Source organism: Lithobates pipiens, unplaced genomic scaffold (assembly GCF_037356315.1).
Source record: "Lithobates pipiens isolate NorthernLeopardFrog02 unplaced genomic scaffold, aLitPip1_a1.2 Scaffold_23, whole genome shotgun sequence".
NCBI classification, from domain to species: Eukaryota; Metazoa; Chordata; class Amphibia; order Anura; family Ranidae; genus Lithobates; species Lithobates pipiens.
The window spans coordinates 8065777-8081242 of NW_027507785.1; the positions used below are offsets into that span (position 1 = coordinate 8065777).

Below are 15466 nucleotides of genomic sequence, written 5' to 3' on the forward strand. Positions count from 1 at the left end.
GGTCCAAAATGTTTTGTAATTGCAATGCCTTAAGAGTTCTCTTCACTGGAACTAAGGGGCCAAGCCCAACCCCTGAAGAACAATCCCCACACCATAATCCCCTCTCCACCAAATGATTTTGACCAGTGCACAAAGCAAGGTCCATAAAGACATGGATGAGCGAGTTTGGGGTGGAGGAACTTGACTGGCCTGCACAAAGTCCCAACCACAACCTGATAGAACACCCTTGGGATGAATTAGAGTGGAGACTGCGAGCCAGGCCTTTTTGTCCACATCAGTGCCTGACCTCTGGAAGAATGGTCAAACATTCCCATAGACACACTCCTAAACCTTGTGGACGGCCTTCCCAGAAGAGTTGAAGCTGTTATAGCTGCAAAGGGTGGGCCAACTCAATATTGAACCCTACGGACTAAGACTGGGATGCCATTAAAGTTCATGTGCGTGTAAAGGCAGGTGTCCCAATACTTTTGGCAATATAGTGTATGTACAGTGTGAACCCTAAACAACTGAAGGTCAAAATGCCGCACACATCCGCTATCAATCATTATCCACACCTGTCACTTCGTGGCCATATGATCCTTGTTTTGTGTAGACAGATCTATAAATAAAGTTACAATTGCCCAATAGTGTAGCAAGTACTGGGGGATGGGGTGGGGAGGGCCTGAAAAAGACATGTAAACTTAAATGATAACATGACAGTGGTATCTCTATTTGTTGTAGCATGTTAGTAGTTTTTATCAGTCTCCTGTACCTTAGGAGCATTGCTGTTACATGGAAACAGACATCACAGTCAGGCCCTCCTGTGTGGGGTCCAGGCCCCATCAGTTAAATGGGGGGGGAGCCTGAGCAGTTGTATGGTGCAGGCAGCCCCCCCCCCCCACACCACAGCCGACTTCTCCTCCTCTCCCACCCACCGGCTGTCAGCAGCTGCGGGAAGAGTCACAGGGAGATTGGTTAAGGTCAGGGGTCTCCAAACTTTCTAAACAAAGGACCAGTTTACTGTCCCTAAGACTTTTGGGGGGCCAGACTAGGACCAGTGGGAGTATAAAAGGTTCCAATATCAGTGGAAAAATGCAATGCCCCATCTTTGGTGTCATTGATGGGAATTGTGCTCTTTTGTTGGTGTCATTGGGAGGAATTTTGCCCCATTATTGGGGTCATTGAGTGGGGGGGAGGGTTATGCCCCATTGTTGGTATTAGTGCAGGGGTCTCCAAACTGATGTGTCCCTTTGCTAGCCTGTGTGGGGCCCTTGGGGCACCATTCTTCCCACTGACACCAACAATGGGGCACTATTTCTTCCACCAATACCAGTGATGGGATACTCTATTCCTCTTACTAATAGGGACACTACTCCTACTCCTATTGACCACAAACCCTATGGCCATATTTATTCTCACTCATGCTGGGCCCGTGACATATTCTACCCCTGCTGGCCACAATCCAGCCCTTCTCAAGTCTAAAGGACAATAAACTGGCCCAAAAGTTTGGAGACCCCTGAATTAGTGGATGAAATAGTGCCCCAAGGGCCAGATGAAAGCAAAGCAAAGGGCTGCATCTGCCCCCCTGGCCTGCAGTTTGGAGATCGCTGGTTTAGGAGATTGTCCTTCCTTGCTGTTCTGATCACTCCTTTTCCTATCCAGAATCCCCTCCCCTGGAGCTCCAATCCCCCTTTGACCCTTCCCCCTTCACGGTTTGGTACTGGATTACAAACAGTGAAATAACAAGAACTGTAGCAGTCCAGGCCTCTGCTATGGGGTCTGGGGTAGGAGGGGGCCCCCACTAGGAAGGCTGTTATGGAAAACTAAACAGTGAAGTTTGCAGGCTAGAAGGGCTGAGGTCGGACCTCGGGGTGGTCTCTGGTCCCAGATCCCCCTCTGTGCAGTAAGAAGCATTTCCTAATCTGTCTAAGCAAATCATTAAAGGTACAGCCATTTTATTCAGTTTAGGGGAGTGCAGGGAAGGGTTAAAACTGTCAGCCGTCGGAGTGAAATATGTTTTTTCTGCCCTATACTTACAGAGCGTTATTTTATCTTCTTTTCACAGGGGAGTTGTATGACCTGGATGCGGCGTCGTTGCAAATTAAAGTTCTTCATTATGTGAGTATTTGAGTCCTCCTCGTACCTCTGCGTCCTTTTTTGTGGCCGAATTAAACTCAATCCCATGACAAGGAGGATATTAAAAGAAACCTGTATAGAGTGCATGGAGGGCACCTCTGCTGACCTCTCCTTCTGAAAATGCTAATTGTCAGAGAATCTAGCCTATCCGTTCACTAGATAACAGTGACATCACTGAGAATGCAGCCTATCTGTTCACTAGATAACAGTGACATCACTGAGAATGCAGCCTATCCATTCACTAGAGAGCGGTGACATCACTGAGAATGCAGCCTATCCATTTACTAGAGAGCGGTGACATCACTGAGAATGCAGCCTATCCATTCACTAGAGACCAGTGACATCACTGAGAATGCAGCCTATCCAATCACTAGATAACAGTGACATCACTGAGAATGCAGCCTATCTGTTCACTAGATAACAGTGACATCACTGAGAATGCAGCCTATCCATTCACTAGAGAGCGGTGACATCACTGAGAATGCAGCCTATCCATTTACTAGAGAGCGGTGACATCACTGAGAATGCAGCCTATCCATTCACTAGAGACCAGTGACATCACTGAGAATGCAGCCTATCCAATCACTAGATAACAGTGACATCACTGAGAATGCAGCCTATCCAATCACTAGATAACAGTGACATCACTGAGAATGCAGCCTATCCAATCACTAGAGAGCGGTGACATCACTGAGAATGCAGCCTATCCATTTACTAGAGAGCGTTGACATCACTGAGAATGCAGCCTATCCATTCACTAGATAACAGTGACATCACTGAGAATGCAGCCTATCCAATCACTAGATAACAGTGACATCACTGAGAATGCAGCCTATCCATTCACTAGATAACAGTGACATCACTGAGAATGCAGCCTATCCATTCACTAGAGAGCGGTGACATCACTGAGAATGCAGCCTATCCATTCACTAGAGAGCGGTGACATCACTGAGAATGCAGCCTATCCATTCACTAGAGCAGTGATTCTCAACCAGGGTTCCTCCAAAGGTTGCTCGGGGTTCCTTCAGCATTGGACAATTTATGCCTCTCAGATAAGTTCCCACTGACACCACTGATCTTTTTAGCTATCTGTAAACAAGGTAATTCTTCCCAATGTAAGGACCATTCTTTCCACTGACCATCACACTAATGTATCACAAGTTTTAGATTTATAATTTTTAGAAGGGGTTCCCCGAGACTGGAGAACTATTTCAAGGGTTCCTCTGTGTTGAAAAGGTTGAGAAAGGCTGTACTCACTAGAGAGCAGTGACATCACTGAGAATGCAGCCTATCCATTCGCTACAGACCAGTGACATCATTGAGCATCCAATCACTAGAGACCAGTGACATCACTGAGAATGCAGCCTATCTATTCACTAGAGAGCAGTGACATCACTGAGAATGCAGCCTATCCATTTACTAGAGAGCGGTGACATCACTGAGAATGCAGCTTATCCATTCACTAGAGACCAGTGACATCACTGAGAATGCAGCCTATCCAATCACTAGATAACAGTGACATCACTGAGAATGCAGCCTATCCAATCACTAGATAACAGTGACATCACTGAGAATGCAGCCTATCCAATCACTAGAGAACGGTGACATCACTGAGAATGCAGCCTATCCATTTACTAGAGAGCGGTGACATCACTGAGAATGCAGCCTATCCATTCACTAGATAACAGTGACATCACTGAGAATGCAGCCTATCCAATCACTAGATAACAGTGACATCACTGAGAATGCAGCCTATCCATTCACTAGATAACAGTGACATCACTGAGAATGCAGCCTATCCATTCACTAGAGAGCGGTGACATCACTGAGAATGCAGCCTATCCATTCACTAGAGCAGTGATTCTCAACCAGGGTTCCTCCAAAGGTTGCTCGGGGTTCCTTCAGCATTGGGCAATTTATGCCTCTCAGATAAGTTCCCACTGACACCACTGATCTTTTTAGCTATCTGTAAACAAGGTAATTCTTCCCAATGACCACAAGTGTAAGGACCATTCTTTCCACTAACCATCACACTAATGTATCACAAGTTTTAGATTTATAATTTTTAGAAGGGGTTCCCCGAGACTGGAGAACTATTTCAAGGGTTCCTCTGTGTTGAAAAGGTTGAGAAAGGCTGTACTCACTAGAGAGCAGTGACATCACTGAGAATGCAGCCTATCCATTCGCTACAGACCAGTGACATCATTGAGCATCCAATCACTAGAGACCAGTGACATCACTGAGAATGCAGCCTATCCATTCACTAGAGAGCGGTGACATCACTGAGAATGCAGCCTATCCATTCACTAGAGACCAGTGACATCACTGAGAATGCAGCCTATCCATTCACTAGAGACTGGTGACATCACCGACAATGCAGCCTATCCCTTCACTAGAGTCAAATGACATCACTGAGAATGCAGCCTATCCATTCACTAGAGAGTGGTGACATCACTTAGAATGCAGCCTATCCATTCACTAGAGAGCGGTGACATCACTGAGAATGCAGCCTATCCATTCACTAGAGACCGGTGGCATCACTGAGAATGCAGCCTATCCATTCACTAGAGAGCGGTGACATCACTGAGAATGCAGCCTATCCATTCACTAGAGTCAAATGACATCACTGAGAATGCAGCCTATCCATTCACTAGAGAGTGGTGACATCACTTAGAATGCAGCCTATCCATTCACTGGAGAGCGGTGACATCACTGAGAATGCAGCCTATCCATTCACTAGAGAGTGGTGACATCACTGAGAATGCAGCCTATCCATTCCCTACAGACCAGTGACATCATTGAGTGTCCAATCACTAGAGACCAGTGACATCATTAAGCATCCAATCACTAGAGACCAGTGACATCTCTGAGAATGCAGCCTATCCCTTCACTAGAGAGTGGTGACATCACTGAGAATGCAGCCTATCCATTCACCAGAGACCAGTGACATCACTGACAACGCAGCCTATCCAATCACTAGAGATCAGTGACATCTCTGAGAATGCAGCCTATCCATTCACTAGAGAGCGGTGACATCACTGACAATGCAGCCTATCCATTCACCAGAGACCAGTGACATCACTGAGAATGCAGCCTATCCATTCACTAGAGACTGTAGCCTATCCATTGACAATTGAGTTTATTATATTGACCCGTGTGTGTACTGTACTTTACAGTCTATTTACCAATGCAGTTGAACTCTATAGACAACCTGCACTTTTCCTTTAGAAGTTGACATCTCGGCTGGCAGCTTCACCGCTTCCCAAGCAGCTAATAACCGTTACAGGAGCCGGTGAAATGAAAGAAGTCAATTAGGAGCACAAATCATTGCTAACTCAAAGCTCAAATGTACAATTTCCCCGTGGGTCTCCATACACAAGCATTACAGGTGCCAAGCCGCGACCCTGCAGCCATTTCCAAATTGCTAATTGCACTGTAGCAATTACTGCAGATTAAGAATAATAATATGTGTTATTCCCGTTATCGAGTTAGAGAACACAATCAGCAGGATCTACGTGTTTACTGAGGGATCAGGCGGCGGCGGTGAAGCAGGTCGGGGGTGACACCCCAAAGTACCATGAGAAATGAGATAAGAACTAGGGTGGCCAGGGATGGGCCGTCTATCGCCGGGAGTGGTTAGCTGGGCAGAAGAGTCAGGGAGAGGGACATCAGATGGTAGACGGTTAACATCCGCTGTGGGGTGATGAAGGTTAGGACCAGAAGGTACGGTCTGGAAGGAAAATGTGTGGAGGTCAAGAGCCAAGCCTAGGTCATGCACAGGTGACCAATAGGATCTGGACAAGAGCGATGTTGTCCGGAGCCAAGCCGAGGTCAGACACAGATGAGTAGTGTAGTTGGAGATAATGGAGGAGCCAGGCCAGGGTCACAAGCAGGAGTCAGCTAAAGGGAAGTCCAGGCAGGAACGGGACAGAATGGGAAGCTGCCCCAGGTGCAAAGAAGCAAAGGGGGCAAAGAATAGACGCAGAGTGGTACACCCATTCTACGGAATGTATTAACAGAGGGAGAGGGCGCACAATTTAGGATCCTTGCCCTGGGCACTGGATGACCCTGTCCCGGGACTGAGTCCGGGGGCAAGCTGAGTCAGTAACAAGTCATCAGAGAAAACGCAGGGTCAAGATATATGGAACAAAGGTCGCGGACTAGCCGAAGATCACCCAGAGACTGGAATTGAAAAATGCACACGCATGCACCAGCACACACGGGCATCTGCCCACACAGGGTGCCGACTGGAGTTCCCAACCTGCGTAATGACGCATGGGCACCTCTGTTCCAGATTGTGTGCCGGCATACAGGGTGAGGGCTAGATGTCGGCGGTGGAATGTCACCATAGCAGTGTGTTTTCTTTTTCCACTGGTTTCTTTATACACAAGAGGTTTGTGTTTTACAGCACTGAACCCTTTAATCAGTTATACGGGAACCATGGGGGCAACATTCTCAGCGGCAACAGGGCCCTGCGCCACAGGGGGCCCAGGATCAGTTTCTTTGCCACCCCCCACTCCCTTCATTGCTCTTCATTAAACCCCAACGATGAGCTTCTCCTATTTGTTCCCATTTGGTCTGTTAAATATACCAACAAATGTGCTTTATTTGATTGATAACCAGACAATGCCTGTTGATCCCGCCAGAAATATTATGAGCTGATAACTTCCTATTCTGCACTCTTATCATTGATCTCGGTGCTCTCTGAACAGAACACCTCCTTCCTATGTAATGGAGAGGAGAAGAGGGACAGGTGTTTGTGACTGCTTCTCTTTCTTCTCTCCTCTCTTTTCTCCTTTCTCCTCTCCTTGCTTCTCTCCTTTCTTATCTTATATTTCTTCTTATCTATTTTCCCTTTTGTCCTGGTATCTCTTTTCTCCTCTCCTTTCTACTCCTATCTCTTTTCTCCTTTGCCCTCTTATCTCTTCTCTCCTTTCTCCACTCCTCTCTTTTATCCTCTCCTTTCCCCTCTCCTCTCTTCTCTCCTTTGTCCTCTCCTTTCTCCTCTTATCGCTTTTCTCCTTTGTCCTCTTATCTATTTTCCCCTCTCCTTTCTTTTCTCCTTTCTCCATTCCTCTCTTTTCTTCTTTCTCCTCTCCTTTCTCATCTCCTCTCATTTCTCCTTTCTCATCTCCTCTCATTTCTCCTTTCTCATCTCCTCTCATTTCTCCTTTGTCCTCTTCTCTCCATTGTCCTCTCCTTTGTCCTCGTATCTCTTTTCTCCTTTGTCCCCTTATCTCTTTTCTCCTCTCCTTTCTTTCCTCCTTTCTCCATTCCTCTCTTTTCTTCTTTCTTCTCTCCTTTCTCCTCTTATCACTTTTCTCCTTTCTAATTTCTCCTTTCCCCTCTCCTCTCTTCTGTTATTTGTCCTCTCCTTTCTCCTCTTATCTCTTTTCTCCTTTATCCTCTTACGTCTTCTCTCCTTTCTCCACTCCTCTCTTTTATCCTCTCTTTTCTCTTCTCCTTTCTTCTCTCCTTTCTCCTCATCTCTTTTCTCCATTGTCCTCTTATCTATTTTATCCTCTCCTTTCTTTTCTCCTTTCTCCATTCCTCTCTTTTCTTCTTTCTCCTCTCCTTTCTCCTCTTATCTCTTTTCTCCTTTCTCATCTCCTCTCATTTCTCCTTTGTCCTCTCCTCTCTTCTCTCATTTGTCCTCTCCTTTCTTCTCTTCTCTCTTTTCTCATTTGTCCTCTTAGCTCTTTTCTCCTCTCCTATCTTTTCTCCTTTCTCCACTCCTCTCTTTTATCCTCTCCTTTCACCTCTACTCTCTTTTCTGCTTTCTACTTTCCTATTTTTTCTCTTTTCTCCTCTCCTCTCTTCTCTCCTTTCTCCTCTCCTCACCTTTCTTCTCTTCTCTCTTTTCTCCTCTCTTCTCTACTCTGCTTTCTCCTCTCCTCCCTTTTCCCCTTTCTCCTCTCCTCCCTTTACTCCTTTCTTCTCCCCTCTATTTTCTCCTCTCTTCTCTCCTTTCTCTTCTTCTCTCTTCTCTCCTTTCTCTTCTTCTCTCTTCTCTCCTTTCTCTTCTTCTCTCTTCTCCCCTTTCTCTTCTCCTCTCTTCTCTCTTTTCTCTTCTCCTCTATTCTATCATTTAATTTCTCTTCTCTCGTTTCTCCTCATTCTCCTCATTCTCCTCACTTCTTTTCTCAACTTTCTCCTTTTCCTTTCTCCTCTCGCCTTTCTTCTCTCCTCTCCTCTCCTTTCCTCACTTCTATGTAAATCATCTGGCACTTTTGCTTTATTGTCATTTTAATCAGCCTGATAGAAAAGTTAGTCTCCTGTCATCAATGAATGTGAACTTGGCTAATTTACATATTAATGATACAGGGAAGGTCAGATAAGAGGTGATTCTCATTAGACGTGCTGCAGGAATAGGAAATCATTATCCTGACATTGCATGTTTTCGGGGAAGTACAGCGAGACGCGTTAGGAACACACATCACCAGTTCTATAGACGGGACAGGGTGCACCTAAATGAGAAGAAGATGGCCAAAAAGTTAGAGGGTAGTATTGGGGGCATTAGTGGTAGGTTGACTAAAGCACATAAACCTAAGGTAAGTATCGTAACAAGTCCTAGTTGCAATTTCGGAACACCCAATAAGAGGACCGTATCTAAACCACGTGGCATGATCACCAATGCCAGGAGCCTGGCAGATAAGATGGGAGAACTAGAGATACTGTTGTACGAGGAGGATTTGGATTTTGTTGGAATTTCAGAGACCTGGTTCAACAGCTCCCATGATTGGCTGGCAACCATTCAAGGGTATACCCTTTATCGCAGGGATAGAGAGGGTAAAAAAGGGGTAAGGGTATGCCTATATATCAAGAATAATGTACAAGTGAATGTCAGAGATGACATCACTAACGGAGCTAGGGAGGAGGTGGAATCCTTATGGGTAGAGCTCCAAAGGGATGAAGCTAAGGGGAAAATAATACTGGGAGTATGCTATAGGCCCCCTAACCAAAGGGAGGAGGAGGAGACGGACCTCCTATCACAATTTGGATTAGCAGCAAGGATGGGAAGTGTTATCATAATGGGGGATTTTAATTATCCAGACATAGACTGGGCGGAGGGAACCGCACATTCATCTAAGGCTCGCCAGTTCCTAAATGTCTTGTAGGACAATTTCATTGTTTAGATGGTAGACGCACCAACTAGAAATAAAGCGTTACTGGATCTACTGATTACCAACAATACAGACCTGATCACGGATGTAGAAATATGGGGCAATTTAGGTAACAGCGATCACACATAGCTCCCGACTGTCCCTAAATTCGAGGGACTGTCCCTGATTTGGAACAATGTCCCTCTCATTTGTCTCTCATTTTGGTCTGATCTATATAGTTGTATATAAAATGCATTTTTTATCTTTCAAAAAGTGTTTCCCAGTGCTAAACCTTTCATCCAAATTATAAATTGCAGATAGAATTAGAATTAGACTTGGGAAACTTAACATTAATAAATCATCGGGACCAGATGGCTTGCACCCAAGGGTACTTAGGGAACTTAGTCAAGTAATTGCCAGACCATTGTTCCTAATGTTTACTGACAGTCTACAGACTGGAATGCTACCAACTGATTGGAGAAAAGCCAATGTAGCACCTATATTTAAAAAGGGCCAAAATACATCCCTGGGAATTACAGGCCAGTTAGCCTAACATCAATAGTATGTAAGCTCTTGGAGGGGATGATAAGGGACTATATACAAGATTTTAGTAATGAGATCGGTATCATTAGCAGTAATCAGCATGGATTCATGAAGAATCGTTCTGCCAAACCAATCTATTAACCTTCTATGAGGAGGTGAGTTGCCATCTAGATAAAGGAAGGTCCGTAGGCATGGTGTATCTGGATTTTGCAAAAGCATTTGGCACAGTTCCCCATAAATGTTTACTGTACAAAATAAAGTCCGTTGGCATGGACCATAGGGTGAGTACATGGATTGAAAACTGGCTACAAGGGCGAGTTCAGAGGGTGGTGATAAATGGGGAGTACTCGGAATGGTCAGGGGTGGGTAGTGGGGTCCCCCAGGGTTCTGTGCTGGGACCAATCCTATTTATTTTGGTTATAAAGGACCTGGAGGATGGGGTAAACAGTTCAATCTCTGTATTTGCGGACGATACTAAGCTAAGCAGGGCAATAACTTCTCCGCAGGATGTGGAAACCTTGCAAAAAGATCTGAACAAATTAATGGGGTGGGCGACTACATGGCAAATGAGGTTCAGTATAGAAAAATGTAAAATAATGCATTTCGGTGGCAAAAATATGAATGCAATCTATACACTGGGGGAGAACCTCTGGGGGAATCTAGGATGGATGGAAAAGGACCTGGGGGTCCTAGTAGATGATGGGCTCAGCAATGGCATGCAATGCCAAGCTGCTGCAAGCAAAGCAAACAGAATATTGGCATTAAAAAGGGGATCAACTCCAGAGATAAAACGATAATTCTCCCGATCTACAAGACTCTGGTCCGGCCGCACCTGGAGTATGCCCTCCAGTTCTGGGCACCAGTCCTCAGGAAGGATGTACTGGAAATGGAGCGACTACAAAGAAGGGCAACAAAGCTAATAAAGGGTCTGGAGGATATTAGTTATGAGGAAAGGTTGGGAGCTCTGAACTTATTCTCTCTGGAGAAGAGACGCTTGAGAGGGGATATGATTTTGATATACAAATACCGTACTGGTGACCCCACAATAGGGAGAAAACTTTTTTTTTTTTGCGGAAGGGAGTTTAACAAGACTCGTGGCCAGTCACTAAAATTGGAAGAAAAGAGGTTTAACATTAAACTACGTAGAGGGTTCTTTACTGTAAGAGCAGAACGGATGTGGAATTCCCTTCCACAGGCGGTGGTCTCAGTGGGGGGCATTGATAGTTTAAAAAAAAAAAACTATTTGACAAGCACCTGAATGACCACATCATACAGGGATATACAATGTAATACTGATATATAATCACACACATAGGTGGGACTTGATGGACTTGTGTCTTTTTTCAACCTCCCCTACTATGTAACTATGTAACATGGAGGTCTATAAATTATGAAGTTGCAAAGAGTCCTACTCTGCTTTGGATATTTTTCCTCCACCGCTGCCCTTGTACACCCAAAAACTCAAACCAGAATTATTGTGTTACCTCCTCTTTCTAAAATATATATAAATGTGTGACCATTATAATGAGGGCCGACGCTGGGAGGGGCAAACTGGACAGTTGCCCAGGAACCCCCCACACCCTGGAGCCCTAGGACATTTGCTCTGTGTGCACTTACTGCTCACCGTTCAGACCCCTCAGCAGCGTAGGTTGAAGCTCCTGCTGTTTTTGCACCCCACCGTTGCCTCTTCTGCCTACCCCTTGGCCACTCCACTCCAGCTCCACTCCAGCTCCACTCCAGCTGTTTAGCATCATCACAGTCCAGCCAATTAGAAAGCTCTGACAAGTGCCATAACTCTATGATTGGCTGCACTGTTCTGAACACAGATTACACTGAACTGCGGGTGTGGGGCCATGCTCCACAACATGTGGGACTTCTCACGGGTAGATGATGGGTGAGTGTAAAGGGGGCCGGGCAGAAGAGGCTGTTACCTTGAGCACTTCAGCAGGTGGGTGGAACAAAGAGGACAGGACCTACAACCTATGCTTCTGAAGAAGTTCACAGCTCATGGTGGATGTGGTGGGGCACATTGGCCTATTCGCCTTGGGTACAGAAGGACTTCGTCCTTCCGTACTTCTATGGCAAAAAAAATTTCAGGCTCTCAGCCCAACAACCTCTGAGAAAAGATCTCTTGTCGCCCTGGCTATCTCCCAGGGGCAACAGCCCCCCCTCCCCCCCAGAAGACTGGAACCCTCCCTGATGAGGAAAGAATGATCTACTCAGGCCTCCTTTCTCTCTTTTTTTTTTATATATATATATTTTTAAATTTCTTTATTAGGTTTTTTTTAAAGACAAAAATTCATACAATACAGAGTCAGAGCCGGGTTGCCACTACTGGCCCTAAAATTCATGCTACTCTCCCCCCCCCCCCCCCCCCCGAAATCCCCACCCACCCCTCATCTCTCCAAGTACCTATCTTCAGTCCCGTCCCCTCACGCTCACTCCCCCCAACCTTCCCTCCGCCATCCTTTCGGCATATCTCGGTGATTGCTTGTACTTTAACCACTTAAGCCCCGGACCATTTTGTTGGCCAAAGACCAGACCACTTTTTGCGATTCGGCACTGCGTCGCTTCAACTGATAATTGCGCGGTCGTGCGACCTGGCTCCCAAACAAAATTGACGTCCTTTTTTTCCCCCACAAATAGAGCTTTCTTTTGGTGGTATTTGATCACCCTCTGCGGTTTTTATTTTTTGCGCTATAAACAAAAATAGAGCGACAATTTTGAAAAAAACACATTATTTTTTTACTTTTTGTTATAATAAATATCCCCCAAAAATATATAAAAAAAAACATTTTTTCCCTCAGTTTAGGCCGATACCTATTCTTCTACATATTTTTGGTAAAAAAAAAACGCAATAAGCGATTATTGAGTTGGTTTGCGCAAAAGTTATAGCGTTTACAAAATAGGGGATAGTTTTATGGCATTTTTATTAATATTTTTTTTTTTTTACTAGTAATGGCGGCGATCAGCGATTTTTATTGTGACTGCGACATTATGGCGGACACATCGGACATTTCTGACACATTTTTGGGACCGTTGTCATTTATACAGCAATCAGTGCTATATAAATGCAGTGATTCCTGTTTAAATGACACTGGCAGTGAAGGGGTTAACCAGTGGGTGGCAGTGTAGGGGTTAAGTGTTCCTAGGGGCGTGTTACTAACTGTGGGGGGGTTGGGCTTTCATTTAGTGAACACTGATCTCTGCTCCAATCACATGGAGCAGAGATCAGCATCACTTGTTGCTAGGCAGAACGGGGAGATGCTGTTTACAACGGCATCTCTTCGTTCAGCCGCCCCATGAGACGATCGCGGTTATGCACGCGGCGATCGACCAGACTCACGCGAGCGTGCCACCTGTACGCCAATATGCCTGCCCGTGCCATTCTGCCGACATACATCAGCGTGCGCCGATCGGGAACTGGTTAACCAGTCTTTCCATCTCCTTTCAAACCCTTCTTCTCCTTACTTCACCACTGAACCTTAGATACTCCATATTATAAGTTTTGTTCATTTTACATCACCAGCTCCTCAACTGAGGGCTCTCGGGATCCTTCCAGTGTCTGGGGATTAAACTTTTTGCTGCGTTTAGGAGATGGGGCAGCAATGTTCTCCTATATTGTTTGATGGACATTCTGATCCCATGAAACAGACAAACCCATGGTTCCTCGGGTATTTAAGTGCCAGTAATTTCTTCTATTATTAATATTACTTCTTTCCAGTATCTTTTTATTTTAGGGCATGTCCACCATATATGGGACATAGTTCCAACTTCCGCACACCCCCCCCCCCCCCCCCAGCATAATTTAGAGGTATTCCTTTTGGTAGTGGTGTAATTTATATGGAATTGTATACCAGCGTGCCAAGCAATTCATTTCTGTCGAGCTACAATCTGATGATATAGCATGTGTCAACCGTAATATTTTACAAACGTCTACCCCCAGGCCTCCTTTCTCTTTATCATCATCCCAGCTGCCTTCTGGTTGCCCCAGCGATTGGCTAGGGCATGATAACTATTCAACTGATCATTTGAATATCCCTCCCTGGAGTGGTCGTTGATTGGTTGTGTCTGATCAGGATTCCTTAGCTGAGAGTTTGATTGCTTCCCCCCTGCATCTGGAAGCACCTTCAAATTCTCAGCTGAGGAATCCTGATCAGACCCAACCAATCAATAACCACTCCACTCACTACAGTGGAGCCAAAAAAAACGTAATTGACCTAAGTAGAAGGGAGCTACACCTAAAATGATGGTGGAAACCCTCACAAGGGCATCAGTTTTCCTCTTTTACATACTTTTTGAATAAAAAGTGGGCCAGCAAGCTCTAAAACACTATTTTCTGCCTGGACCCAAACCCATCGGGAAGCACTACAGTAGAGCAAAACCCCATATTATCACTATAGCTGTATATATTTATTTATATATGTAGCACTTACCCCCGAAGGAGCGGCTGAATTTTTCCGGGCTTACCGTTTACCTCCTCCAGCTCGTACTCGTTGTCCTTGTCTAGGGGTTCCCAGGGGTTGATAACCCAGTAACTGTAGAGACCGACGCTTGAATTCCTTGTTAGGATTTTTATTTTTTGCATGAAACAGTTAAACTCAGTCTCTAAGTTGGGAATAGAGGGTATCAGGGTAAAGTTTAGGTACTGTTGACTCCAATAAAAGTCTCTCTCTATGTACACAATCCAGGGAACAGCCGCTCGCAACTGGACTCTTTAACTGTTGGATAAATCCTTAAGTTTTGGGTTTAGCAGCCAACAGGTAATTCTAGCTTTCAAAGTCTCTCAAGCAGACTTGGTTGGAAACTTAGTTACAACTGGAAGGATAGAGGTAGGAACTTTTCTTACTCTACCAGAATCTTTCAGCCGGTCCGGCGATACCATAAGAATTGTGGATTCAGTCAATGTCCATGGCAGCCCATCTTCCGGGCTCTTACCGAGCAGCCAGCCTTGTACGTGGCTGTCTTACCAAAGAGTCCTCTCCTGGTCGCGTGTAGAGTTGCTGGGCCTCTCCAAAACTCGAGACGGCACTGGAACACCTTAGAATCCTCCTTCCAGTTACTGTGCCTTGAACTAGCCAGTTCTGAGGCTCGGAAACCCGTGGATCTGCACCCCAGGCCATGAGGGCCCCTGGGGGCTGGTCAGGAGGACAAGGACCATGGAGTCAGCAACAACTTCTGGACCGGAACCCCGAACCACGTGACTTCGGCACCTTCTCGGATTACGCAGTGAGACAAACACACCCACTGATTGGTTCCCGAGATAGAGATTGGTACCCAATGCGTCCAACCAGACTGTGTTCTCCAGCCTCCCACAGGTGTACAACCCCCACCAATGACCAGGCAGAACTTCTATACAGCCCAGCCAAACTGATGCCAAAGTACAATTTAACACAATTAGCCCCAAAACTCATTACAGTTTTGGGCAAAAAACTAAATTTAACATATAGCGTGTACTTGTTAGGAGTACCGGCGCTACATATGTTATCTACTGTATAATGCAATGCATGCACTGTATGGGAAGATTAATCTTTACCCATCGTATTTTTGTTTATTATAAATTACGAAGATTTATACCGCGGTCTCCTTCCGCCGTATTCTAAGCCGCATTTTCTTCCAGCTTAAATGATTCTGTGTATCTGAAGTACAGATAAATCTGTATGCTGTGCATCAGACGCTGCTTGCGAGGAGTACAAAGCATTGGG

General features: G+C 45.4%; 1 protein-coding gene across 3 annotated transcripts in view; it reads left to right on the top strand.

Moving 5' to 3' along the window:
• Positions 1-15466, top strand: part of PDE2A (phosphodiesterase 2A) — a 910752-nt gene that overhangs the window by 727593 nt on the left and 167693 nt on the right. For all 3 annotated transcript variants that reach the window (XM_077451150.1, XM_077451151.1, XM_077451152.1), the window contains one exon: positions 2045-2097. In XM_077451150.1, coding sequence (XP_077307276.1) covers positions 2045-2097 — 53 coding nt within the window. The remainder of the gene's footprint in view (positions 1-2044; positions 2098-15466) is intronic.